General features: G+C 39.3%; 1 protein-coding gene and 1 long non-coding RNA gene across 2 annotated transcripts; one reads left to right on the forward strand and one right to left on the reverse strand.

Moving 5' to 3' along the window:
- Window positions 1–3: 3 nt before the first annotated feature.
- Window positions 4–5,041, forward strand: LOC115948044. Its single transcript, XR_004081908.1, has 3 exons — window positions 4–93; window positions 2,171–2,219; window positions 4,544–5,041. It is a non-coding gene; the product is annotated as an uncharacterized LOC115948044 (long non-coding RNA).
- Window positions 5,042–11,873: 6,832 nt separating this feature from the next.
- LOC102039354 (receptor-interacting serine/threonine-protein kinase 2-like) lies at window positions 11,874–24,274 on the reverse strand. The gene is made up of 12 exons (XM_014307779.2): window positions 24,184–24,274; window positions 21,812–21,981; window positions 20,844–20,997; window positions 20,486–20,641; window positions 20,197–20,345; window positions 18,312–18,361; window positions 17,075–17,236; window positions 16,643–16,728; window positions 15,114–15,182; window positions 14,668–14,827; window positions 13,636–13,779; window positions 11,874–12,681 (listed from the first exon to the last, which is right to left on the reverse strand). The coding sequence occupies exons 1-12, from the start codon at window positions 24,265–24,267 to the stop codon at window positions 12,377–12,379; spliced, it is 1,689 nt and encodes a 562-aa protein (XP_014163254.2). The 5' UTR covers window positions 24,268–24,274; the 3' UTR covers window positions 11,874–12,376.
- Between the last annotated feature and the right edge of the window lie 2,756 nt (window positions 24,275–27,030).

Below are 27,030 nucleotides of genomic sequence, written 5' to 3' on the forward strand. Positions count from 1 at the left end.
AGCCGCGATCGCCTCCCCCGCCGCAGCCGGAGCGGGGGACCAGGCTCCCCCTTCCCCGCGGGGGCAGGATGGAGAGGAGCCCTAGCGCTGACGGTACGGCACTGCCAGCCGGGCTGGGGGCCCTGCCCTCACCCCGCGCTCCCTGAGGGCCCCGGGGGCGCGGAGCTCTCGTGGAGCCCCGGCGGCCGCCGCCGCACAAAGTTACATCCACACGACTTACACCCGCATTAGTTACGTCTGAAAGACCCTCAGGCTTGAGACTGAGGGGCCTGAGAGGGTGGAAACCCTAAAATCTGGTGATGTTTTGGGTTTCTGCCCATAGGTCCTATGCGCCAGTCATACCGGATATGGAAATGAAAATAAAACGGTAGCATTGGTGTGTTCCAGCCTCCAAGAGGGGCATAGCTACACCCAAAATTTGGCTTTGTTAAAATAGTAATGGACTTCCCAGAATCGTGATTAAAAGTGATCCAAGGTGCCTGATTATAATAGTAAGGAATTGGCCATTCAGCAGATTTATCTGGGGTGTAATGAAAGCTTCCTTGGCTTCCACTAGCAGATTAATAGTTCTACCGTCTAAGCGAGTGAACCCCAGGCCGCAGCCCCCTTTTAATGTTCTGTGATTGCCTTTTTTCTGCTCCCTGCGAGGCAAAGGGATGGTTCAGTGCCTAGAAGGACAACAGAACCAGGGTAGTCTCACTCTAAATGATTTAATTATTCATCCCTTCCCTGGTCCACGGTTATTATCTACCCTCTGACACAGATAAGTAAGACATGAAGTTTTTCAAGAGGGTAAAAAAATCTTAGGGGCAAATGAAAATTAAAAGGCTGTAAGAAAAAAGAGAAACGCGAACTATGGACTCACTGTCATACCCATAAATGTGCTAGTAAATGCAATAGTGGAGCCCAATTTTATTGCCACAAGGCTTACGTTTCTGATTTCCATTATGTTTCCTCTATCAAAGTTTGTGTGTTTTATCAAGGAGTTGTTTTCCTTCGTTGTCACAATCTAGCTACCAAGCAACTGCTGCACTCATCTAGATCTCCAGATATTCATTACACCGTGTTTGGATAAAAATGAATTAAGAAAGTTGTTTGGGTTTATTTTTGTTTAAAGTTTGCTTTTTAAGTGCACACAAAGAAGATAATACCATTAGACTTTATTTCTAAACTATAAAGCACCATAGCAAAACAAACTCTCATTTGCAGGAGCTTGATCTTCTCAGCTCTTTAATTATGTTTGTCTCAACTCTTTGTTTGGCTTTTGTCAAACACAAACTATTCTAAATCTATTACCTGCTGAAGCTACTGACAGTGTTGCAAAGCAGCAAACAAAACCAGTCTGCTGCCTTCTGGGAGCTTAACAGCCCTGATAGGTGACATCTTTGTTTTTAAGCCAGTTATACAACACTGATAGAAGATAAAAACATAGATGACATCCCCAGAATATAATCAAATCCTTACAATATGAAACTGATTGTTGTTCCAAAGATAATATGAACCAGAAAGCAGACATTAGATGGTAATAGTGCTAAGTGATTTACAAATGTGCTGGTGCCCTGTGTTCTGTAGTGCAGGATTTTCAGGGTGTTTGCAACAGTCTCACACGTTAATCAAAAGGTGGATTGTGTGTGAATGTAAAAAATGCAGCTGATTTCAGTTGTTGGTAGGCTGCATTTTAAGCTCTCCCATGACTGAATCTACTGTAGACAGCAATGACTCCTCAAAAAAAATGGACTCATAAAATGTGAGCTAATTATAAAATTGCCTTTAGAAACAAGAAATAGATGAGAATAGACAAGGCATAGGAAACAAATTATTAGGCATATGCTGGAAGTATAGAAAATTACATTTTACCTTAGAACTTTGAAAAATACTTATTAGAAAAAGTGTCCATTTGGGGGTTTCAAAATAGAAGTTCACCACCTGGATTATGAGAACTTAAAACACGGTAGAGGTTGATATGAGAGATCCAAGTTAGGACAGTATCATAAGGCTAGACAATGCTTCTGAAATGTTTGCATGTGAGCAGAAGCAAATCTCAGAATAATCATGCAGGTAGATATTTTTGTTCATTTTGGTAAGGTTCATATTTTATAAATTACTTTTTCCATTTTACTATGGAAGTGAAATGTAAGTCTGGACTCCTTTATTTCTTCTCTTGTTACAGATTACATCAATTGTGTGGCTCTTCCTTGATGCTCCATAAATGGCCACTGGTAAGTTATGTTTATACAGGAGTGTGTATTCTCTAAGTGCTAGACCAAAAACAGCTAAAAAAGATTTTGTTTCCACTAGAGTTTTATCTGATACTAATTTAATCAAGTTAAGATCTTATCTCCTTCAGTTAATGAGAACAAAGTCAGACTGAGTTTGGTTAAGTCTGTGAGTTTTGCCCTATCTGCTTTTTTGTTTCTGACTAATATTGCCACTAGATACATCTTAGAAAATGTAATTCAAATCAAAAAGCTTGAAGAATAAACCAATTAAATACCCCTGAACAAACCAAATTGAAATAGCATCAGATTATGGGAAACCAAATCCACACAATATTCATGAAATGGTTTTAGAACATGAAACAAAACCAAGGTAAAAATTGCTATTAAATCGGAGTGAGTTTTGAACCTTATACATCAGCTTTGTGCTTGTTCACAAGGTCGTTCTGGTGAGTTCAAGCATATCCTCACAGCATAAGTCCCCCAAGAATGTGTTGCTCATGCACTTAATTAATGGAATGAGAGTGCACTGAGCTCCTTAAGGGTCAGCACTGAAGGGGTGCTGTGTAAATGTAAGCAGTATTCATTGCAGCTTGGAGTTTATGATGGAAATATTGCTTCCAGCCATGTGTCTGATGGTTTATGCTGGTTCCTTTAGAAATTCTACCATACAGATTGAGTCCTGCAACTACTTTGATGTTCGTTTTGAAATGTACATTCTGTTGACACAGGAGTTATTCACAGGGGTCATGAAATTATTCAGGACAGTAAATCTGTAAGTTTAGCCAGATTCCAGCAAATGACAATTTTTATAATCACTTAAAAGCAAACATTATTTTTGTTAGTTTTTCGACCCTAATAATTTCAAACAACAAACACAGTATCAACCATGTATTTCAGGGAACAGAATCAGTTCAAAAACAAATGTAAGTGCACCTGTTTCTTTTCTTTGGCTAAAGCTGTGACTTTGTTTACAAAAACAAATTCACTGATCCTTTGCCCTTTGTTTTTACCTTCATCTTTCTATCACACAAATTTCTGCAGGAGGTGGTTTAAGCAGGGTAAGTGTGACTTACAGATGAGAGTGACTATAAGCACCAAAGTGCTATGCAATTAAAGGTAAAGGTCTAAATTTAGCTTTCTATTTACCTTCTCCTGCTCCTAGCAGCATGTCTCCTCCTACTCCAGCGGCCTTCAGCAATTGACTGGTGCTGGCACTTGCCCAGCCGCCTCTGTAAGGCAGTTCTGCTCACTAAGCTGGCAGAAAACAATACTTTTATGAAGGTTGGTTTTCTAGTATCAAAATCACATAAGTACAAACATGGAGTAGGCTAGGAGCAGAGGAGGAGGTAGTAGAAAATATCCCTTTAAGGAACAGAAACAGTGGGATGTCTCTGTCTTTTCCAACTGCAGTTATTTAATACTCTGAAGATTAACATTAGTCCTTCTTTTATGGAAAACTTAGCTTCTATATACTAAAGTTTTTAAAAACAGATTGTAAAATGAGCTTTGACATCCCATCTTTTAATTTCATTTGTCCTATCTGGTTCTGTTGCCTTTCAGGTGCCTTTTTGTTTTCACTGCCTTATCTACTCTCACCAAAGTTTATTATTTGCTTACACATATCTTTGTTGCACATTATAGCAAGCTGGTTTTGTTCAGTGCTGTCCCTGCTGCAATGCAGAAGTGGGAATAGATGTCTTCTAAAACATGGACAAGTTTTCAAATGTTAACTTTGCTAGGAGGGCAAAAAACACCAGCAAAAATATGTCTATCTTCAGGTAAACTTCAAAAATCTCTAGGACTTTTTTATCACTATTTTGATTAATGCCACAAACTTTGTATTTTAATTTTACATTTCTCTTGCTTGTGTAATCTTCTCTATTAAAAGGGAAATGAGCAGTCCATAAAATTTTTCCCAGTCAATTTTGGGAGTTTATTTGGAAAAAATAGTCCCTTGTACATAATACTTGTTTTAAAACATATGGTTTGACTTAATGTTTTAGACAATGAAACCATTCAGCTTTGAGACCCTACCCTTTGATTATACAAATTGTTTTATCTATGTTGAATTACTTCATGAGCATCTGGCTATTTATTAATGAGAATGAATGAATCACAGTCTTTGTTTTCCTGGAAAACAACATGGGAGTTAGAATCATTGTTTCACAAGTCTTATAACACTGCAGGGATATTTTAAGATAATGCTCTTTGTCCATGTCTAATTTGAAGGCTATTAAAAGTAATTATGTATAAAAACAAACTAAGGAGGGTTTGTAGCTGTAAAAAATAGCATCTTAAGGATAAGTATTTTTTTCTTGTTTCAGGTCCCAAATTAGCATGTGGGTACTATGACTGAAGAATATGAAGTCCTTAGCTATAATGTTTGTAACCGAGTTCAACAGCATTTAAATACATTTCTTCTGGATGAGACAGTTAAAAGACATCTGTTGGGTTGGGTTGTTCTTTTATCTTAAGTAACTCTGGCCTTCTAATGCAACTGCTCAGACTTTCTTCAAAACAGTAAAGTTCCTCTCTGTTATAGATTCCCCTGTGTTATTGTCAGTCCTTTGTTGATATACTTGTGGTACCTGTCTCTCTGTCTGATTAAAAGCAGGAGTATTCTGAGATTCTGACCCTACTCAGCAGTAGTTGCATTGACACTCTGTTTGCAAGCAGCTGGTTACTAGAGGCTGAAGCCAATGTCATCATTTTGTTTGTATTATCATGCTGAGTCCAAACTTTGCCATTTAAATACAACCAGATGTTCCTCAGCAGAGCCATTTTGAATGCAGAATATTACAGTACAACCGCATCAGTGCTGATCCCACTCTTCCATCATTGCTTTTAGTGCACTCCTGTTACTTTTCTCTTACTTACTGAATTACCCCGAAATGTTTATACAATACAAATAAATTTGGGCCTTTAGTAAAAGTTCTCTGCTATTTTATTTAGAGACCTTATAATAACTCAATACTTTACAGTGTAGGAACAGTTGTTGGATGAACAGAAGTAAAGACAACCTTTATTCCCTAAACTTTCAGACTTCTGGGAGATTCTGTAGTTGTATTTGATCCAAAAGTAAAGTTTTCAAAAAAATAATCTCAAAGACCTCTCTGTATAGATTCTGCACAGTGTGTGCTAATCAAATATGCCAATGCATGTTGATCTCATACATTTTGCCTCTAAGAGGAACAGACTAGTGTGTACATGTGGTAAGAGTGACAAGTAAGTTCTAATTAGCAAGCTTTGTAAAAGAACAAAAACCATGTTGTTTCACAAAATAAGATCAGAACACCTTTGAAGTTTTCACTCCAATTCTTGCCCAAAGAACTTCACGTTCCATGAGCAAGATTTTCAGAATGTCTCACTATTTAAAAGTACACCTTAAGAACTGAGATGTATAATATCTTAATGCTAAAAGAACCTTTAAGAGTAGGGATTTATTGCCAGTCCATTTACCTTTGCAGTAAATAGGATAGCCCTATTAATGGGTTTATTAGTCTTTTGTCTGCCAGCATAGTTGTTCCAATTTCAAATCCATTCTTTGCTATTATTAGAAGGCATCCAGCCCTAAAATTAAAATTATGGTTGACTTTGCTAACTTTTCAGAAATGATTTCTCAGCAGGCTATTTGTGAGTGTTTTGCACTTTGCTCCTTTGTTCCCCACTTGGCTCGTGATTACTTGGTGTGTACAGTGTCCCACAGAGCAAATCGTAGTGGACTAATTAAGAACTACCAAGAGTTTCTCAAGTTATGCAAGATCCCCAGAACTATGAAAAGCCTTTTCAGATTCCCAGTCACATACTGTGAAGTGCCATAAATCAAACTTTTGAAAACACTGAAAGCTGTGCTTCAGACACTCACAGGTATACTTTAGTTCCAGAAGAAAGTGCTTACTTTTGTTAAAGTTTTCTACTAGGTTTTTTAGTACTGTTTTTTCTCAGCTGAAATCCCACAGGCTATGAACATTCTGAATACCAGTAACATTGATTTAATAACACATTATCACATATTGGTGACGTTGGTGACATGGTCGTCTTTACTTTTACATGAGTCTGGAAGACAAAGTGAAGTGAGAGCAAACACTTGGGCTTTACTGTTAGAGCTTAGGTAGGAGGATAAAGGAAACTAAACCTCATGTGTCACATTACACTCTGGAGGTCAGGGAGTTATTTTTACCTCAGTGTCACTACTATGGGAAAATGTGGAACACCTCAGCTTAAGTGGAAACTATAGGAGATGGCCAAGTTATTTGCTAAAATGTGTCATCAGTGTAATCTCCTGCAACAAACCTTATGGCCGGAGTCCTGCAAGTGTCCTCACCCCACACATTGGTCACTTCGCCATGTAGCGTGCTCAGTGTCACACTCCGCAAACAACTCTGTATTTATCCTTACTAAAAAGGACAAATTTTATTGCTGAAATGTTGTATCATTGGGGAAATTGTTATTTTGTATTATTCTATGCTAGAATGACATACATTGTAGATAAAAATGAGGCTGTGTCATTAAAACAAAACCCAAAGATTTAGATTAGGTGGTTGTACTGAAACAATTGGGAGGCAGCTACATTGCATGCTGTTGGAGTTCAATCCAATGTATAGCATACAGTAAAATTACAGCTGTGAAATCCTGATAATTGCCTTTTATTTTGTTCCTTAAAAAGGCTACCTTTGTCCAAGAAAAACACCTGTGATTAAATAGCCAGCTGCAAAAACAAACAAGAATAATCCCATCTACATGCCCAAGCGTATCTTGAAGTCTCAAATGCTGAGTGCGCCTTTCCCTCTGCAGCTGTGTCTGTGCACAGAGACTGGGAGAGTTCCTTGGCACTGTAACAAGCAGGAGAGGCCTGGCCACAGGCCAGTGCTCCTTCTCTTGGTACTGAAGATGGACATAAAGAACACTGAACAAGAAATGACAGCTTCCACTGATAGGGTCTAATTTGGGTGAAGAAGCTGACAGTTACCATAAGATTTAAACCAAAATAAATAGCCTCAGACCACCTAAGAATGCAGTGGACTTGGCAGTGTTAGGTTTATACTTAGTGATCGTAAAGGTCTTTTCAATCTAAGTGCTTCTCTGATTTTAAGAATTAATTAAATTGCTATATTGATGTGCTAGTAAGTGGAATACAGGGAAACATTCTTACTAAACACATCAAAATGCAACAGCTGAGGAGTTAAAATGCTATTATGTATCTTACAGAAAATTAAATGTAACTTGAGTTTTGAAAGACATAATATAAAACAGCATCCAAATCTCTCCTCTCTTGTTCATGTCATGAATTCTCTGTGTAAGGGAAAGTTTTCTGTAAACAAATAAATCTGCAGGTTGGAATACCAGTACATGATCGATTGCAGTGGAGAGAAAAGGTTTTAGCCAGAGTTGCCAGACTGCATTTGAACCAGCTCTGCAGGAGTCAGAGCAGAAGGGAGGAGAGCAGAGCAATGCCTTGTTTTGCAGAAAGCCTCCCTGAGTTGAAATATTTCTTTGGCTGTAAATCTTTTAGTCTCATACGGTGTTTAATAAAACCTGTCCAAGACATGCAGTCTATCAGAAAAACAACTGAATTTCTCTGTGAGCTCATACCTGTTCAGCACAAGTAACAACCTATTTTTTTCTGTTTGTTTGCATTTTGATATTGTGTGTCATAAGGGGTTCTTTTTAAATGTTCCTGTGGTTTCATGTGAAAAGAGGGAAGAAAATACATGAATGTGAAGTAGCTCTCTCAGCAAACATTTAAGGGACTGGACAGAAATCTTGCTGGATAAAGATTGCAATTTAATAAAAATGGAAACATTTTCATTGTATTTGAGAGAAGATGACCAACTATGATCTGCTGCAAAGCAAAAAATGTAGAAGAGCCTTCTTTTCTTTTAAGAATTCATAACAACACTGTAAAGGGTGGAAATAATCTCCAGGGCTCTTCAGTTCAAGTTATCTCTATTCCATTGTCCCAACAGCTGACCTGATAACAGACCCATGCCTTGATAGGTGGGTGTTAGTGGAGTGAATAGTGATTGAGTTACAGGCAGTTATAAATATCCATGTTGTTTAGCTCCAAGCAAAAACAAGTTAATTTTTCCCTTAAATCACTTCAAATGTTTATAGCTTGCATAAATAAACTGAACAGGCTGAGGGAAAAGGTTTAGTAAATCTCTGTTGTTTGCATGAATTTTGTCAACTAAAGAACTCTTGATCAAGAGAAAGTTCCATGAATCTTGCTAATTTCTCTGGGTATGGGGAAGGAGCCTGTATTCATGAAGGCCTTTAAATATTTTTTAAGCCCCTGCTTGAAAGCCAGGCCAGATTGACAAAGCACAAGAACAGACCAGGTACTCTATTTCCTCACTGCATGTTCAGTGCCTCTGCTCCAGACTCTGTTGTGTGCCCTTCATCTCCTGTTTGCTAGACTAAACACACACAATTTTATCAGCTGGTCCCTAACAATAGGTGTTGAGATACTTTGGCATGTTAGCACATTTTAAGGGGTAAGTTCTTATTCTAAATTACTGCCATTTAATTCACCCTGGTTGAAGGAGTCCAAAAGTTCTTTACCAATGCATGTCTTCTCTGAAAGAAGAAAGGTCATTCTTAAAGCCCAGGGAAAATGGCAGTTTGAGGCTACAGATTTCTATAATATTACTTGGCATGTATTCTTGGCAAAGAGAAATGAAGGCAGGAAATAAAATACTGATCACAAATTGTATCAGCACAAAAGCTGGAAATACTATGTCTAAGCTTCTGATCTACCATTTTTGCTGGGGTTAAGCAAAATGCTTGCAATTAGTATGTTCTTGCAGCTGTGCTGAATGTAATGTTGCCCAATTAATTCATTAAATAAGTTCTTTTCAGACCTTGTCAGGTAGTTTAATTTATGGTGGATTTACCTTCAAAATCCAGGAGTTTTGTTTAACTCAGCTGACATACCATCTGTCAAGTCAAGCATGTGCTCACTTAAGGGAATGTAGTTCCAGGCAGGCAATGAAGGAATTGCTTCTCTAGAAAAGGAACAAAATCAAACTGTGCTAGGGCCTTTTGAGCACCAGTAAAGTATTTTGCAAAGGCAGAGAGGGCCGGGCATGGCTGTGTGCAGGAAAGGAATGAAAGGGAATACAGTGCAAGGCACGATTTCCTTAGGCATAGAAGACCCCAGCAATCCTTGAGACAATATGTATTACTGGAGGAGAGCATAGTTAATGTCTGTATAGCTCTGAAATCAATAAATAGCAATAAAGAAATCTAAATTTCCTGTGCCTGTCTTGATGATGTTTGGGTCCTTCCCTAACATATCAGGCCCACAAGTATTTATTTATGCACTTAACCTTCCTTAAAAATCTTCACATGTGATGCTCAAGTGACTAAGCCTGGTCAAGCATGAGAATTTTACAAGGTTATGTAGGACTCAGACTTGAAACAATAAACTAAGAACCCTTGAGGTTTAGGATGTTTTCATTAGTGCTTTAGGTTTTATGCATTTTAGACTACTTATGTGGTGTAAAGTTCTTCTGTATATGTTAGCAGTCCATTAATGCATTTTTTGAAATTTTGTAAATTAGTATTTTGTGAATATGCACTTGTTATCTTCCTCTGATGTTCTCTGGAACCGTTTTTAACAGGCACTGGTAAGAACATTTGAGTGGTATTTATAGCTTTGTTTGCCTTGCTCTCCACTGGAAGGACTAATCTCTTAAACATTTCATTCCAGTACCTCGATTAATTTTCCACAAATCAACTTCAGACAAATTCTAGTGCAGACATTCTTACACTGCAGAAACTATCTCATCTCAGATAAAAGTATGGTATAATTAGGCCAAAGGGACAGTCATCTTTTTGCAAATCAGCAAAAGATAGCTACCAAAAGATTGCCAGATTACCAACCAGTTGCAATCAAGAATAAAATTACATTTCAATACATCAGAAAAATAAACATCTGCCTACTATACACACCATTCCTTTAATAAATTTAAATAGCTTCATAAAATTTGTACAGCTTGTAATTTTTAATGACTATTAATTCTTTTCTGAGTAACTGCAACAGAGTTTTACTAATCAGTTTATATGATCAGTCCTGAAGTGACTTGGTTTTATTATTCTCCTTGCTGTTTTCTAGAGCTCCCCAGGTTTCAGATTTCCTTCATGCAACTCCAGTTGTTCTTCACAAAGGACAATTTGATTCTTCTATCTTTACTCCTGCTCAGTGCCATTTATTCTACATTGTTTCATAATATCGAGGTAACTGCAGAAAACAGAGGTGAGGACCACAGAAATCTTAGCTAATGAACAAGCTTGGGCAGGAGCAAAATACCACAAACTTTCAGCAGTTTGATATTTCATACCAGTGGTCAACATGAGACATTTTTAACAGTTCACACTACAGGCCTTAGGAGAATATTTTTGGTGAGAGAAAATGCTGCTGGTTACACATCACCGTATTTTAGTTTGATAGCAAAACTTTTTGTATCAACAACAGTTTCATTTCAACAAATGTGTACCATTGAAAAATACCACACTGGAAAAGCAGACAGCTTGTGCTCCCACTGTTTTGATGCCAGTTCTTCTCTTTAACAGTTAAGACTGGGCTTAGGTTTGGCATCAGATTTTATTCTCAAGTAGGCAGCTGCTTCTAGAAAAGAGCCAAAACTGTTTCTGTATCAAAACCACAATGACAAAAATTCAGCATAGCCTGCCAGCCAGCATATCATTCACAGGAGTGTAAAGTGTCCAGCAGAACAACTAAATGGAATGATTTTGAAAGCTCCTATTAAGTTTCAACAATATTGCTAGTTTCTCTTTTAAAGGTCTGTAACTATTTCCTGCAGGTGAATGTTTATCTGTTTTTCTTTGCTTGTGTGCAGCTTTTGCTTTACCTGATAAATTGTCTGGCTCTCAACCAACACATTTTCTCACTTTACTGTTGTGGAGCATAGTTGTCTGCTGGGACAAACGTTCTTTTCAGCATCCAATGTGAAGCTTGAAGGGTTCAAGGTAACAACAGATTTTACTGGAATGTGCTGGATCACATTTGTAGCTGCTGTTGCTGTTGATCTGTTAACAGACTCCTGTGCTTGCCATGGGACTTGTTTGCCTTCTGTACACCAGTGTCTGGTGCTTGTTAGTGGCTGGGCTGTTGTTTTCACTGCCTGCTGTACCACTTATCTTCCTCCACTGTGCCTGGGAACATTCTGATAACAGCAATGTTTCTGGACAGGGACAGACTGGAACTCTATGTGAACTCAAGTCAAAGGGTCTATGACCTGAGGATGAGTTCAAGCAGCAGCAGGACACTCCAAAGCATCTGCAACTGTGGGGGAGTTCAGGCCAGAGCAAGAAAACCTCCCAGTATTCCCAGGCTGTCCCCATTAGAGCACAACCATGACAACAGTTCAGCAGAATCACCATTTCAAAATGATCTTTTGATTAAACCAGGCACCTCTTCTGCCTGGTTTGATTTTAAATTTGAGCTGCAGACATTATTAGAGAGATACAGGGATGTAAAGAGCTAACATTTCTCCATTTAATGAGTACTCCAAGTCCCACATCTCTGAAGTACAGATGTAGGTACTGCTATATTTTTATATGACCATTTGTGAGGAAAATGAAGTAATTTATATGCATAATATAAAACTTCCAAGTCTTACTTAAGGCCCTACTGAAGAAATATTTCTTGATTCTCTGAAGCCTTTCACTGTAACAGCTGGCTCAGATATGAGTGCAGTGAAAGGCAGTAAATTTTTTCTCCTCATCCAGTATTCTGTTGTTCATTATCCTTATTTGGAAGTGTTTATAAATAATCATTCTTCCATACTGTGACCTCAAAAAAGTAATGATTCATTTTCCTCCCTTCTAAAGAAGAAAAATCAAGGAAACAAGGTGTCATCTCACTTGAACTCTGTTTGTTCTGGCACATATTGCACTTTTCCCATCTCTGAGATCCAAATCAGCATTTGTTATACCAGTCTTGGCAATTTCTGTTGGCAGCAGTTGACTTGACCTTTTAATCCAGTTAGCCTTTTCCACTACAGTACTCAAATAATGAGCTGTAGGAAGAATTGCCTTTGGTCAATGGGTTGTGAGACACCAACGTGAATCTTTGCCATCACAAATTCTAGAGCTCAGATGCATACAGCAGACCGTGAAAAACAACAGCCTGTTTACCTTGGAAGGACAGCCTGGGCATGAATGACTTGTCCCAGAGGGCTGGATTTGTTCACTGACAGTGCAGTGAGTGCAGCTTGTGCTGCCCTCTCCCCGAGGCAGAGGCAGGTGTCCAGCAGGGCCCGGGCGCGGGCGGTCACCGTGGGGCGGGCGCTGATGCTCTCGTAGTCCATGCGGGACAGGGCCTGCTGCGAGCGCAGCACGTCCAGCGCGTGGTTCAGGAGCCCTTCTGTCATGCAGCTCAGGATGCTCTGTCTCTGGCAGGCAAGGATTTGACAGCAGCTTCCTTTGCTGCAAGGACCTTGAGTGGAAAGGAAAACAAAATGAGATAAACCAAGTGCTTTTGTCATCCAGAAATTGTTAGCAAGTGATAGCATCAACACCAGAAATACAAACTCAGTAGAGGAAGGAAGGAGGAGGAGTCAGTTTGTTTGCATTCTATGTTTGAAACTAGTCCAAAAGAATTTTCATCTCATGTTTGAAACTCAGGAAGACCAGATTACAGCAAATAAGTGTTTCTAAACCTCTAGGTGCCCAGATTGTGTGAGGGGAGAAGATTTTCAGGTCTTGCCCTATTCATCTAGCACCTGTATTTGACTTTATGCAAAGCACCTTGGCAGGATGCAGATGAGAAAACTTTCTCCTATAAAGGTGGAAGGACAGGTAACAGGTACTTCAGGGTAGCAGGAGAGTTTGAACCATGTAACATGAAACTAGGAAAATGAATATAGGTCAAAGCCAAACTAATACCAAAAGTAATATTCTTGATAAAATGGTTGAGAGCTTTGGGTTCTGCCTCTTTTCATGGGGTGATTAGAATACCTAGTGCTGAAATTAGGGTTTTTATTGTAAATAAAAACAGTAAATACCATACACCAAGAGAAAATTAATAACCAAAAGTCGTGCTGCTTTGGAGAGCATGCATTCTGATTTCTGAGTGTTGCCAGGAGAGTTCTGTGATGAACTTTTCCTGCATGGTCTAGTCTGTTGATTTATCCAGAAATTATGTCAGCACTCAAGTAAATTGCCATGGAGAAGGACAGCCAGCTAGGTTGAGAATTGTTATAGGCCAGTTGGCAAAAAGTTAGTATAAAAACCTCACAAAGCTTCACTCACAGGCAAAGAGTCTTCACAAACCAAAACCTGACCCTTTCTGCCTCTGTTCTGCAGGAAGACCTCCAAGTTTTAAACAATTTAATCACTGAGATCTGGCCAAGGTGAGTACTGCCAGCTCAAAGTGGCAATAGTGCCTTACCTGTCACTGCTTGTCCCAGGTGCATTGGTTGTGGTCTGTGCTGAAGAGCCAGTGCTGGGGAGTTATGCTCTTTGCCTGCAGTTGAGCCAGATGAAGGATTTGTGCAAAAGGAGCTTGGTTTTCTTCTCTCAGAGCCTAGGTGATCTAGAAAAAGTTTAAGATGAGCAAGATTAGACCTTTGAATTTAACAACAAGAAAACATTACACATATGTCAGCCACTACAGGAGACAGGAACTGAAGACTGACTTGAGATTACTTTGGCTCTTGTTAATACATCATTATTCCTAGGAAAACTTTGGCATTTGTTACTACACATATATGGCCTTTCTGTCTGTAGGAACTTGTTATTGAAGTTATGAAACATTTTATTCTGTCCATAAGTCTGATGGCAATTGATCAGAACTGAAGTGCTTGGAAATGCAGAAGTTGCTACAGGTGAATTGACTTCTGATGTCTCAGTTTTTGTACCTGAAGGCATGAGAAATACAGACTGTCTATTCTTGACCCAAATTTAAACAGGACAAATCCACACTGGAAAGGTAAAGAAAGTTATCCATATTGGAACAGTGATTATCAGGAATTATTCATATGTTCCTGGCAACATTGCCTTTTTAAAAATATCTCCAGATAAGATAAAGATTTTAAAGATATCTCCATTTCTTAGCAGATTACAAAAAAAGCAGTTATTCCTGGTGGCACAAAGCAGCCTGATTCCCAAAAGGGACTTGTTCTCTCAAAAGCAACAGGCAATATTTGATGTGTGAGAGAAAGGCAGCTCTACATTTACAGCTCAATATTCTAAAAAACTTAGTACTTTTTTTTTTTTTGATCTATACATCTAAGTGGAAAGCTTTGTGGTGTCTCTGGTTTCCTGCAGTGAACTCATGCTTCAGATGATACCAGTAGAGAGCACAGCTTTACTCTGAGAAGCAACAATCTTACAAGAAAAATGACATTTCTATATGAAACAACTAGTAATATTTGTCTTTTTCTTGTAACAGCTGGAGCTGAATATAATTCAAGACAGTGACCTTTGGTTGCATTCTGTGGGGTAGTACTTGACACACCCATTTCAATATTATCTCTTCCTGCTGTATTTGCACTGCTATCAGGTGGAACAGTTGACAAGCTTGGCACTGCAAGAGGAATTTTCTTGCTGATTAAGCGATTGCCTTTTTGTGGACAGATGATCTGAAAGATATCAAAACAGAGAAGAGTTATCTTCTTGCCAACTTTTGTTCCAAAACCTTTTCTAAACAGGAGAGGTTCAAAACAAACCCTAAGAGGAGGAGGTTGTTCTTGCAAGAGCAACAACAGAGTGAGCTGCTTGGAACAAGGTAAAGCAGTGGGGTTTGTTGGATGGAGTTACCCTGGCCACGAACATTTTGCCCAAGTGTTTGCATTGCACAGTGTCAGGCTGTCAGGAGGAATGAGCTGCTGGTGAAGTACTCTGGAGACTCCCGTGCCCCAAACTCACCTGTGAATTGCAGGTGCCTCTCTGCAGGGTGAAGGTCTCGGAGCCTTTGCATGCATTAAGCGCTCTCTCCTGGAAGAAGAAAGCCACAGTAACTGCAGCAAGTGTAGATGGGGTTTGTGCCATTCACAGCTGTCAGGAGCAACAGTTCATAGCAACATAACTTCTACTGGCAACATGCATTATACTGTAAGGTGCACTCAAAGAACAGCACAGAGTGAATGGGCATGGAATGTGACAAAATTCTATCCTGTTACTCTTTCCAGTGTGTCACATTTATTTGAAATCCAGTGTTGAACCAAAAGCTTGTATTGAGACAGACTGGGCTAGCTAGAACATGTTTGTCTTTAAGTAGCCAGACAGCATGGCCATCCTGTGTTCAGTGTGCCAAACTGTCTGCAGTAAGGATGTGTCAATACTTGTAACTTTTTTCCAATTTGTGCATCCACAGCAGATCTGTTAAACTATTTTTTTTTATTTTAAACTCAATAGTTGTGAATCAATTTCCCAGAAACTTCAGTTTCATTTTCAGAATAATTTTGGACTTATCAGTTCAGTTGTTTGAACAATAAATGATGCTCGCTAATAAAATAAATCTTCACAATCTAACAAAAATAAAACCTTGCTCAAGGAGATTGAAGCATTAAATCATGGAGTATTTGGCAGTACAATCTTAAATAAACTTCAACAGTAGTAAAAATTACTTTGACTCTCACTATGCCACCTATTAAAACATTGATCAAGGCTGTTCTACAAGCCCAGAACGTGATTGCAACATATAGAAACAGTCCTGTGTGCATCAACATACACAACACACAGCAATGAAACCATCAACACAGCATGGGTTGTGTAACTCCAGCTAGAGTCAGAGTCCTTGTCCAAGGGCCACAACACATGTCAGTGTTTTCCCCCAGTGAAACCAGCTAGGATGCAGCTCTGCTTGTGGCAGTCCCATTTGTGCCAGAGCTCCCATGGCAGTGTAAGCAGATGTGGTGTTACCTCCATCCCTCAGTCTTTGGCTGTTCTCCATCCCTCCTGTGGAATTAGAGAGCTTTGAGACCCTGGGGTGAGCAGTGCCTTGGCCTGAAAGCCTGGCAGTTTAGAAGCAGTGAAGGCTGCAGAGCAGTGCTGTTACTGATATTGCTCCAGGCACCAATGCTGTTCAGGTTTTGAACTGAATGCTTTCAAACCAGTAATACAAAAAAAACAGCCCTTGGTTCTAGTCCTAATCTGCAGTACTTGAGCTGATGTTTGTTCTCACTCACATGGGTTTGCCAGTCTGACTCCAAGTGGTGACTAGAAAGAATTGTATTTTTCAAATAGCAGGTAGCAATTGACTAATATTCTAGAGCCCTCACAACATATATATTATACAATTTCTGAATGAACCTGAAGTGCCAAAGGGCACTCTCCAGCTCTCTGGCATGACCAGTAAAACAATCAAGACAAAACCTTCACTGGTTTTGGGTCAGAAAGATTGCAATTGAATGAATCAAGTAATGTTGTAGGAGAACAAGAAATTTTGCACTGACCTTTGCATCCATCAAATCGTAGATTGCTGCAGAAATTACTTCCTTATTTATACTAGTCAAAACTCCATTTAGAAGGTGTACACATTCTGCAGGGGTAATAAAGCATTTTAAATACCACATTGTGTATGAAAGCATGTATACATTTAGGCATCATCATATTGCAACTAACTTTACTATTATATTGAGAAAATGGATGAAATAGAGGAAATTAGTTTAATACAACTTCCACCTCATACTTTACTTTATAGTAAACAAAAATTTGGAGACAAGTAAGTCAATTTCTGATAGGAAGCTTCAGTTAGAGGAACTATCAAAGGTAGTCTGATGATCTAAAGACCACTTTCACTTCAGTTGTTCAGAGTTCTAAAGCAATGTTCCTATGAAGTCTGTCTCCATTACAGATCTTGCACAGAAAGAAATCCTGAATGTTACCTGCAGTATGGGGTCTATAATCTGGTTCTTGATGCCAGCACAGAGCAATGAGGTGCAGCAGTCTGTTCCTCTCAGGCAAATTGCTTGGTATGAACTTTTCTGAAATGCCTGGCCGCACACTGCTGCAGATTCCTCTCAAAACATCAAGCAGCATTCCTTGACCTGCAATTTAAAAGAAAATGTCACTGCCAAAAATATTAAAGACCTCTTAAAATGACATCCAATGTAAGTCATATTGTATATTTTAAAACAAAGACTGCTTTTTTAAAAGGAAAAATATATTAATGCTCTTGTAAGTAGATATGCTAGCCTTTAACATTAGCTATAGCTGCTTATTGCAACAGGTCCTTTCAGGATAAAGAACTCTGTCCAATATTGAGTCACAAATGGTTATGTAAACTTTGACTGTAAACTACATGCACTGATTCCTCAGGAATACATGCTATTATTTTAAGCATAGTTTTATATAAAGCCTTACACTTGCATTTTGAGAACAGAACAAAAGAATTGTAAAAAAAAAGAAATGTACTTTGAGCAGCCTCAAGATGGCAGCCATAAGCTGTATGGGCATTTAGATTTTATTCCATGCAGTACTTTTTGAAGGTCCTCAGTAAAATGCAGGAGTCCTTCAATCAGTTTTGCCATGCAGAATGAAGCCCATAGCAAAGAAGATCTCCACTTCCATGAAACAGGGATTGATCATAGACAGTGACAATTATTATAAATTTTGCAAACTAACTTCTCTAAAACTGCTCACACTTTCATCTAAGAAAGTAAGATTCCCTGCTTCCTTGAGATAATTCATCATGAACTGGCATTTCTGGACTGGTACTTGAAACTCACAGCAACTTTAAAAATGAGTATTCTGCTCATTGAATTAGCAACTTGTCACTGATTCTAAAATTCCAGCTGACAAATATGAAGTGATATTCCTTCTCACTGAAGGTCCATGGCAAACCAGCTCAGTGGCAGTGCTTCAGCAAGCACAGATTGATGATACTTGTGGGGGAAGAAGCTCTGCCTTTTCCCTTCAGAAAGAGCAGCTTCCTTGGAAACATTTAGGATTTGGTGAGGAATTGTAATATTTACATCCTCTAATGTGGAACTTTGTGCTGTAACAGTAAGAGAAGGCAAAAGGACATCTGAAAAGATTGTGTTTGTACCATAATTTCACTATAATAAGGGAATTTGTGGACAAGGTGTGGACAGCACAAAGTCTGACATGAACAATAAATACCTTCAAAGGGTTTCTGTCTGCTGAGGCTCTCCCAGCACAGGATTCCAAAACTGAAAAAAATGCAAAAAACAGCAAAACAGTGAAAGACCATTCATTAGTTTGCAATCTGTATCTACATTCTCAGTTTCAAAAGCAAATTTATTGCTTTAAGAGAATGGAGTTTTTTAAGACAAAGTCTATCCAAGTCTTTTCTAATTCAATGAGACCTTTTTTTCAGTTCTCAATTGAGTTGTTCTTATAAAATCATCAAGTTAAGGGGTTTTTATATTATTTTTATTTTTATTGGGTTCAATTAGAATTAAATTTCAGGTTACTGCCTTATCTTCATTTGATCTTGTGAATTTTGGAAGCTTCTGTTCTCCTTTTTCTATCACTATTGGTTTGTTCTCAGGTAATTTCAATATCAACTGGACTTTTCAGCAGGTACCAACAAGCACATCAGTTAACGTACAAAAACTTGGTTCTGATGTACTATGTTTCTATTTTCTTCAGCAAATTTTGATGGGGCTCCAAATACCTTTTTCCTTTTCCAACATCCTAGGAGTAATTGCAGTGGGATCATAGATCTATACATATAACCCACAACTCAGATGCTGTAAAAAACAGTGGTTTAACAAAAAGATCAAAAATCAGAGGCAGAAAAGAGGAGGCTGCTGGATGAGAAAAAGCAGTCTACAGATAAGTCAGAAGCAAACCAATCAAAAGGGGAAGAGGCAGTTCAAGGATAATCATATATGTTTATTTATATATCTCGCTGTAGTGATTAAAGCTTACAGTGGTTAAAAGAGCCTCCTCTTCTGCCTTACTTTCACATAAACATCTGGAAACTATTAATGTAATGGGGACATACATGTAACTTAAATGTACTTTGTGTTTCATGTATGACAGAAATTTCTGCTTTCTCTGTTGCATCACTGTTTAGATGCACACAAATTTCATGCATCTGAGTCACATCTCAGCATATTATTATATAATGTATTATATAATACATGTATACATTAAATGATATATATGAATGCAATTTTGGAAAATTAATTATGATACCTGAAAGTAAACCTCCACTCCTCCTGTGCAAAACTTGTGTTTGTGAACATGAGTTTAGTCACATCATTTATAGGACTCCTCACGTGTATGCATTTTGACTCATCTTAGAGCCTGCCTCTATGACAATAAAGCAGGAGTTTAAATTTATAGGTTTCACAAAAGCTCAGAAATTAGAACAGTGGTCTGCTTAGAAGTTATTTAAAATATTAGTCCACAGCTCTGTGTGCTGGCCATGATGATGTGTATCCATCCAGACCAGTGGCACCTTGAGGTCCTCTCATTTATTGAGGCAGCTACAATGGATGTAACATACCCCAAAGGGATACGTGGCAGTGAGTAATCTCTCTCCTTGGTATAAATCACTTTGTTAAAAAGTACAGGTGCTTCAGTGGCTCAGTAAGTTATTCCAGCAGAGATTCCACAGGATCTTAAATGGGACACTATTGAGGGAAAGGTCTTATTTTTACCTGGCCCTGATCTAGGCATAAACAATTCTTTCTGAAACTAAAGGCAGCAACAGTTCACACTTATAAACTATGTGAAGCAGTTATGAGGCTTCTATATATATCTGGAAGTTTTGGCAGCTGTTGCACTTTTAAAACATTTAGGTCCATTATTATATGACTGACTTTTGGAACAGTTCTTAACCTCAGTATCTGATTCACCAAATATGGGAATTTAAAATCTAATTCACTGCTGTAATTGGCCTCATGCCATACTATCCTACTGCATTATGTATGTCTGGCATTTTTACTGTAACGTCTTTGAAGAGAAGAGTTTTGGCAGCATGGTAGGGTGCAGCATGGACTAGGTATGACATGCCCTTAGAGACTCCATTCACCTGTAAATATCACCTTCCTGGGAAGGGAGGCCTCCTTCAAGTATTTCAGGAGAAAGATACACTAAATCCTGGCAGTTTCTCTGCTGGCAGTTCTGCAGGTCTGCCCTCAGCTGCTGTTTCCTCCAGTTGGTTAGGCCACAATCTGAGATCTACAGAAATGCGAGCAAAAGTAATTTTAGTAACAATAGAACAAGTCTTGATATCAAATGTTGCCTATTAATATCAAGATATGCAACAATAGGACAATCACTGGATTTTATGGTAATGGACTAAAAGTAGAAGCTCCTACCTTGGCTCTGTACTGCACATCCAAAAGCACATTGGAAGGTTTCAGGCTGCAGTGGCAGAGAGAAGGTTCGAGGCTGTGAAGATGCTGCAGCCCTTCAGCCACATCTGACAGGATCCTTATGAGTAAGGGAAAGGGAACCTCTGGGTACAGCTGATGCTAAGTAACACAAAATACAGGTTTTGGTACTGTGAAGTTGTTGCTATTCCCATTTTCATTTAACAACAAACAGAACCACAATACAGAAACACAACACAGAAACTGAAGAACAGTTTGTGACTACTGTCCGTAATTTACATGCTGATTTTTCTTCAGTCTTGCCATTAATTTTATCATCTCAAAGATGACATCTTTTATCTACCTCATGGATGAGGGAGTGGAGGGATCCATTGTTCATCCATTCAGTCACTATCCCCACAAGTCCATGGCACTGGTAAATCCCAAGGAAAGGCAGGAGACGTTCAGACTCATAGTGTCTGACACTTGCTATGTCCTGAAGTAGCAACTTCCACTCCCTGTAAAAAAAAAATCAAGTCAGAGGCAGGTTAGACTGAAGGGAACTTCAGCAGGAGATGTGAGTGTAGGATTGGTGGAAATGAGAGAGAACCTTATGGTTGAGCGCAAGATAGTATTATTTTACCAATAAACCAAATATCATATAGTCTTCCAAACAATTGTAAGAACATGAAGCAGTCATAATGTAGTGTATTTTTTTTAATATAGAATGAAAGACCTCTGGATGCTTTAATATGAACGTAAGAGCCCAGCTTGAAGCAGGATTGAAGTGTGAAGTCAGGAAAAAGCTGGAGTATATGAAATGCTAGACGAAGAATAAAACAAAGATTTACCTTTACTGCTCCAAATAACTTGTATTCTTTTGCTATTAGTGACATCCCCTTCTGCAAGGAGATGATGTGCTTCCATGCACATCTCACTGCTGTGTAACCCTGGCCCATCCTTCCCTCCTCCTCTTTCCCCTGCTCTCATCTGTGCATGCTGGTTTAAATTCAACTGAGGTCTTTTCAGGAACCTCTAGAAAAACAACACCTTATCATACTGGTATTACTGCTCCAGGTTTGTAGACATTATTCCAGTAGATTAATTACTGACTTCAGGATTAAGCTCTACTTCCTTAAAAATTTTTAAAAATCATAGAGCTTGTTTCTCAGTAAAACTGCCTCCAAGCTGCCTCTTCTGGTGAGGATTTCTAGGAATGGAGATGTGCTCAGGGATCAGGTGATGCTGGATATGCCAGGATGTGTTCTGGTGCCAGCCCTGCAGGTCTGTGCTGCCCACCTGTGTGGCAGGTTGGGTAGATAAGAGCCATACCTGTCTGTAGTGTCCTGGCTGCTCAGCAGCTTCACAGAGATGGGAATGTTCCAGGAAATATGAAAGGCTTTGAGTGCAAAGCCTGAGCCTGTCCTGGTCAAGGTAAAGCTTTCCAAATCTTCCTGGGCTACCACAGGTAATGGATTGGCCATTTCTTGATGGTTGGTTGGCTTGGGGGGAAAAATGTGGCAGAAAAGAAAAAAGTTTTAAGAGGTTTTTTTGTCACAATTAGCAAAGCACAGTGAAGTTGCACCACCCCTTACTTCCCAAATAACAAATCCAACAGCCTTCCTTTCACCACTCTGCGTCAGACTTTCCTTACAAAGAGAAAAATGCACTAATTACAAAGGAGTGTCTGGACCATAATTTGCCGTCTGAAGTTGCAAGGTGCTAATTATTTGCTGATCATTATTTCTATCTGATGCCTTTAAAATAGTAGACCAGTATTTATAATATGAAATGTGATTTTAACGTGATACTGAATTATGTAGACAACAAACTAGCATCTTACAGTTGCATATCAGGCAAATAATTTCTCCACTTCTCATAAAAAAGGCAATTATTCAATAACTGATGTCAGCATGTTCTGCACCATTCTTGCACATCATCTTTAATACATCATATGTAAATGCAAAAGCAAAGAAAAAGGGAAATTTCCTACTGTCAGAATTCTGCTAAATGGAGTTGTGTCTTTGTAGCTGCCAGTAATTTGGGCAGTGCAGTGTCTATGCAGGAGCTCTCCAGGGCCAGCTGCTCTTCTCAGACCCTTTGCATGGCAACACACACAGATTAGAGACACCTTCTGCAAAGCCTCACTGTGTTACTGCATGAGTAACCCTTCTAATTACATCTGTGAAGCTCCATTAGACTGGAGATAGCCAAAAAGTGAGGGGTAAAGGAGGAAACCAGGCAATCTAAGATAACAGAAGGCATAAACCTGCTGGCACTGGTAAGGATTACTGCAGACCAGTGGTCAGTGAGTCAGAACTCCTCAAGCTGGAATATTCCCTTTGGGGTCCAGTAGACCAGGACTAGAAAAGGAAAAAATGAGGGAACTGAATTGAACTGTGAAGGATTGTTGAATGAGAATTATGTCCTTTGAGGTGTGCTCTACAAAAAGAACCTTTCTACTGGGATGCAGAAGGGCTCAAAGCCCAGATAACTTTTTCTCCACAAGTAAAATAGAAACAAAATCCTGAAGATAAATTTGCCTGTGATCCTGCTTCTAGTTAATGAACATTTTATTGTTGGTTTATCTCAGTCTTGTCCTGCAAGCACATTCACAATATAAGCTCAGTTTTGCCTCTAACCACAATCAAAATGCAAAAAGCAGCAGCTCATTTACCAGTTGAGCTTTAGCCATATTTGATTCTGGTAGGAAAGCACAGTTGAACTTTTTGCTTTTTTATTAGATGATTGTAGTTTGAAAGCAATAACTGCCTTGGGTGCTTCTCTGAAGTTTCCTTAAGAGATGAGGCTGACAGGTTAATAGTTTCATAAAATTTGAAAAGGTTCCTCTGAAGGAAGATAATTTTCTAAATGAGCGATTTATTCCTTAAAGCTTCTAACAGACCACACAAATCTACCAATCCTGAATGTAAAGGAGGTGATGAAAATACTGGCAGAAGCAAAATTACGTCTCATTTTTATTCTATACAGCAATAAATAATAATTTAAATAGCCAAAAAAATTTACTCAACTCCAACCATAGTGCAAGGAAGAGCAAATAATGGTTTTACAACCTAAACCATTCCTGAAAGTATTTATTTTTATTTAAAATTGAATCAAGTAACAATATAAGCATTTTTTAAACTCTTGCTAACTGGCTACTTAGATAGAAATTAAAGCTAATCATCAGCTCCTATTTTGGATTTGCAAAATCTAATAAAACTAGACATTTTTTAAAGTTGAAACAAAAACCACTTCAATCTTTATTGTTACAAACCATGTCATGACATGCTAAGCACCATTCTCCCTGTGCCTGAGTTTCTACATCTTTGTATTGCAGGTACCAAGAAATTCTTTCAATAATCCTGCTCTTTCAATAATTCTGCTTTTTCTCCCATATCTATTAAAAATCTCATTATCAACTCCCAAAATCAATATTCCAGAGGTCACCTATGCAAGGAAATGGTTTGTTTGCATTATTTTTAGTAACACACTGAAAGTTTCAGATAACTTTGACATCCTTGCCCAGCTGTGCAGACAGAGGCACGAAGAAGACTGCTATAAAGCCATTTATTTCAAGTTTCTAATTATAAGGTAATTTTTAAAAAATAATTCCTAGCAAAGACATTTCCTTACTATGAGAGAAAATACATTAATATACAGATGTCTCAGGGAAAAAAAACTGGAAATAAAAATCAACTTACCTCTGGAAATAGAAACATAAAACTACGGAATGATGGAGTGAAACTGCTGTGACACCAAGTGTGTGAGCCGGCTTTGAACCGCATTCAAAAGCAGCTCGGGATTTCGTGCCGGTGAGTCAGCTGGGCTGTTGATCTCTGCTTTATTGGCTGCCTGCAAACACTTAACATTTCCTGGTCGGATACGCAAACTGTAACTCCTTAGTGACTGCAGAGAAGAGCGATTACAGAAAGAGAGGTTGGACAGCTGCTTCTTCCACACCAAGGAATCCCAAGAGGGAAAGGCATAAATCAGTGTATAGAAGGTATAACAGTAATACCATAATGGATACAGCCCAGGTACAGAATTTTGTGGAGCTGTGCTCAGACTGTGCAGCTGATACTGATCTCTGCAGCGGGTCAAGCTGATAGCACAAGTTAAAAACCCTGTAAACTTTTTAAGCCAAGTTGATCTTAAAACAGGAAATAAATGCTGAGTTTCTGGCAGGAGGGTGGGCAGGCACAGGATGATGTTGTGTTACACAGAAGTCAGGTTCAATGGGCTGACAAACAGCCCTCCCAAAGAGGATGTAGGGGTTAGGGTGAAAGTCAAGCTGGTCATGAGCCAGGAGCGTGCTCTTATTACAAAAGGAGAAGATTACATGCTGGGCTGCATTAGAAATGCAGTCAGGAAAGTGAGATAAGTCATGGTGTCTCAGTGCCCAGAAATGGTGAGGCTGCTGCTGAAATACTGGAATCATCTTTAGGGCCCTCAGTTCAAAGAAAAAGTTGACAAACTGGAGAGGACACAATGCACAGCTACCAGGACAGGGCCCTGGGGCGCATTCCTCACCACAGAGGCTCAGAGCCTTGCTGAGGAGGCATTAGTTAGAGTCCTACAGCTATTTCAATGTCAGTTATGAGGACAAATTCTTCTCCATAGTGGCAGATAACCACCAGTGGCATAGGCAGGTGTCTCAGCTTCAGATGTTCAAGCCAGCTGGTAGAAAAAAAATTCACCAGGTGAGTAATGCAGTTCTTTATGGGCCACTCCAGTTTCAGAGCCTCCATCCTTCAAAGGTCCTATAGGCTTAGCTAAACAAAACCCAAAACCATGGCTGAGTTGACCCAGCACTGCCAGCAGTCCTGCCTTTAGCAGGAGGCTGGGCTAGGAAATGACAAAAGATCTGTGTACTTTTAATTTTGTGAGGGCCTAACTGTGTTCCTGCTAGGCCCCTAGCATACACATTCCCACTGAAGGGTGATGGTTCTGCTGGATGCAAGGTGGAAACTTGGAGAGAGAGCAGTTTTTTCAGCTGATCACATTTCAGGCAAATTTCTCTATTTATAGAGTCTGACTTAAAACCAGTGTTAGTCAATGAGATTCTGTCCACAGATTTGTGTTGGTTTTGGATCAAATCCCAACCTCCCTCTCTCCCAGGGAGGGAAGGAGCAGGGAGGCAGTTAGCTCATCCTCCTGTGATCACAGGAAAGTCCCTTCTGGCATAAAATCCTGTGGCCAGGGCTGTGTGGCTGAGAGGAAGCACACCAAGAGGGGGAAGTTCAGAGTGTCCTTCTGCTGGCAGTGGAGCTCTGCCCAGCCCCAGTCTGCTCTGCCCAGCACTCCCCTCCTGAAGGGAAATGTAGCATGAGGGAGCAGGAGCAGCAGAGGTGAGAAAAGTGGCCTGTAACAATCCTAGAGAAGGCTGGAAGCATGTCAGGCTGTGTTGCTGGCACCACAGGATCCTCCTCCCCTTGGCTTTGATTTATCAACACTACATTAATTTTTGTCCATATTTGATACTTCTGTGGAAAGTACATTAAAAAATGTTTTCCTCTTTATAAGGTGTTGGCTTATCTGGCTCAGACTGTGCTGCAGGAGAATCACAAACTCTTCAAAATCAATACAGCTAATTAAAGAAAGTTCTTCAGAGGAGCTTTGTAGATAAATTTGAAAGACTTAATTTTACAGAAATTCTTGGACACCTAAAGTAGTTATAGGTACTTCTGTATTTTTAGAATATCATGTGATGGGGAAACAGAGTACTGGAACAATCCCACATTTGTTTACTCCTTTTGACTATTGTTTTCAGCTTAAAAATATTCTTAGTATAAAACCAGAAAGCTTAATTTTAATCCATATGGGAAGAAAGCAGAAATTTACAGGCCAATTTGCAGTGCAGGTCTGAGCTAATTAAACATCATTATTAACTGAATGTGTTAATTAAAAAAAAATCAATATTTTACCTAAATATGTTTTATCCAGAGAAATTTAAAGCTTCTCACATAACATGAACACTTGTAAACAATAGGCAAGGAAATCCTCCATAGGCTCCCACAAGGCAGAAATGTCTTGTGCAGAAATCAGACAGTTGAGAAAACCAAAATTTAGTTTGGCTGTAAATTGTTGCCCTTGTTTGGATTTTGGTTTACCTTGTAATAATGTAAAATACTTGGAATAGGACCTTGCAGCAGAGGATAATGGGTAAGACAGACACTGAATCATTCTCATCTCCCATGCCCAGCACTCATTCACTGCCATACAGACAGCTCAACACACAGAGGCTGGAGAGGGGGGACACTCCTGCCAAAACCAGCAGCTCTGGGTGCCCAGGGCTGTGTGCTGTTCCCAAGGACAGGGGGAGACCGAGTTCCACTGGAAATGCCACTGAGTGCACTTGCAGCCATAGGGAAGGGGAAACAACAATGAACAGAAAGGTAATCTGCAGAGCAGCACTGGAAATGATCATGGTGTGAGTGCCTGCAGGATTCCTTCTAGTGAGTGAATCCAGCCATCACAGAGGGCTTGGCAGAGAGCATCTGACTATAACTGCAGGAGGAATTCTCTGTTACTTCTTACATGAACATTCC

Source organism: Geospiza fortis, unplaced genomic scaffold (genome assembly GCF_000277835.1).
Source record: "Geospiza fortis unplaced genomic scaffold, GeoFor_1.0 scaffold97, whole genome shotgun sequence".
In the NCBI taxonomy this organism is placed as follows: domain Eukaryota; kingdom Metazoa; phylum Chordata; class Aves; order Passeriformes; family Thraupidae; genus Geospiza; species Geospiza fortis.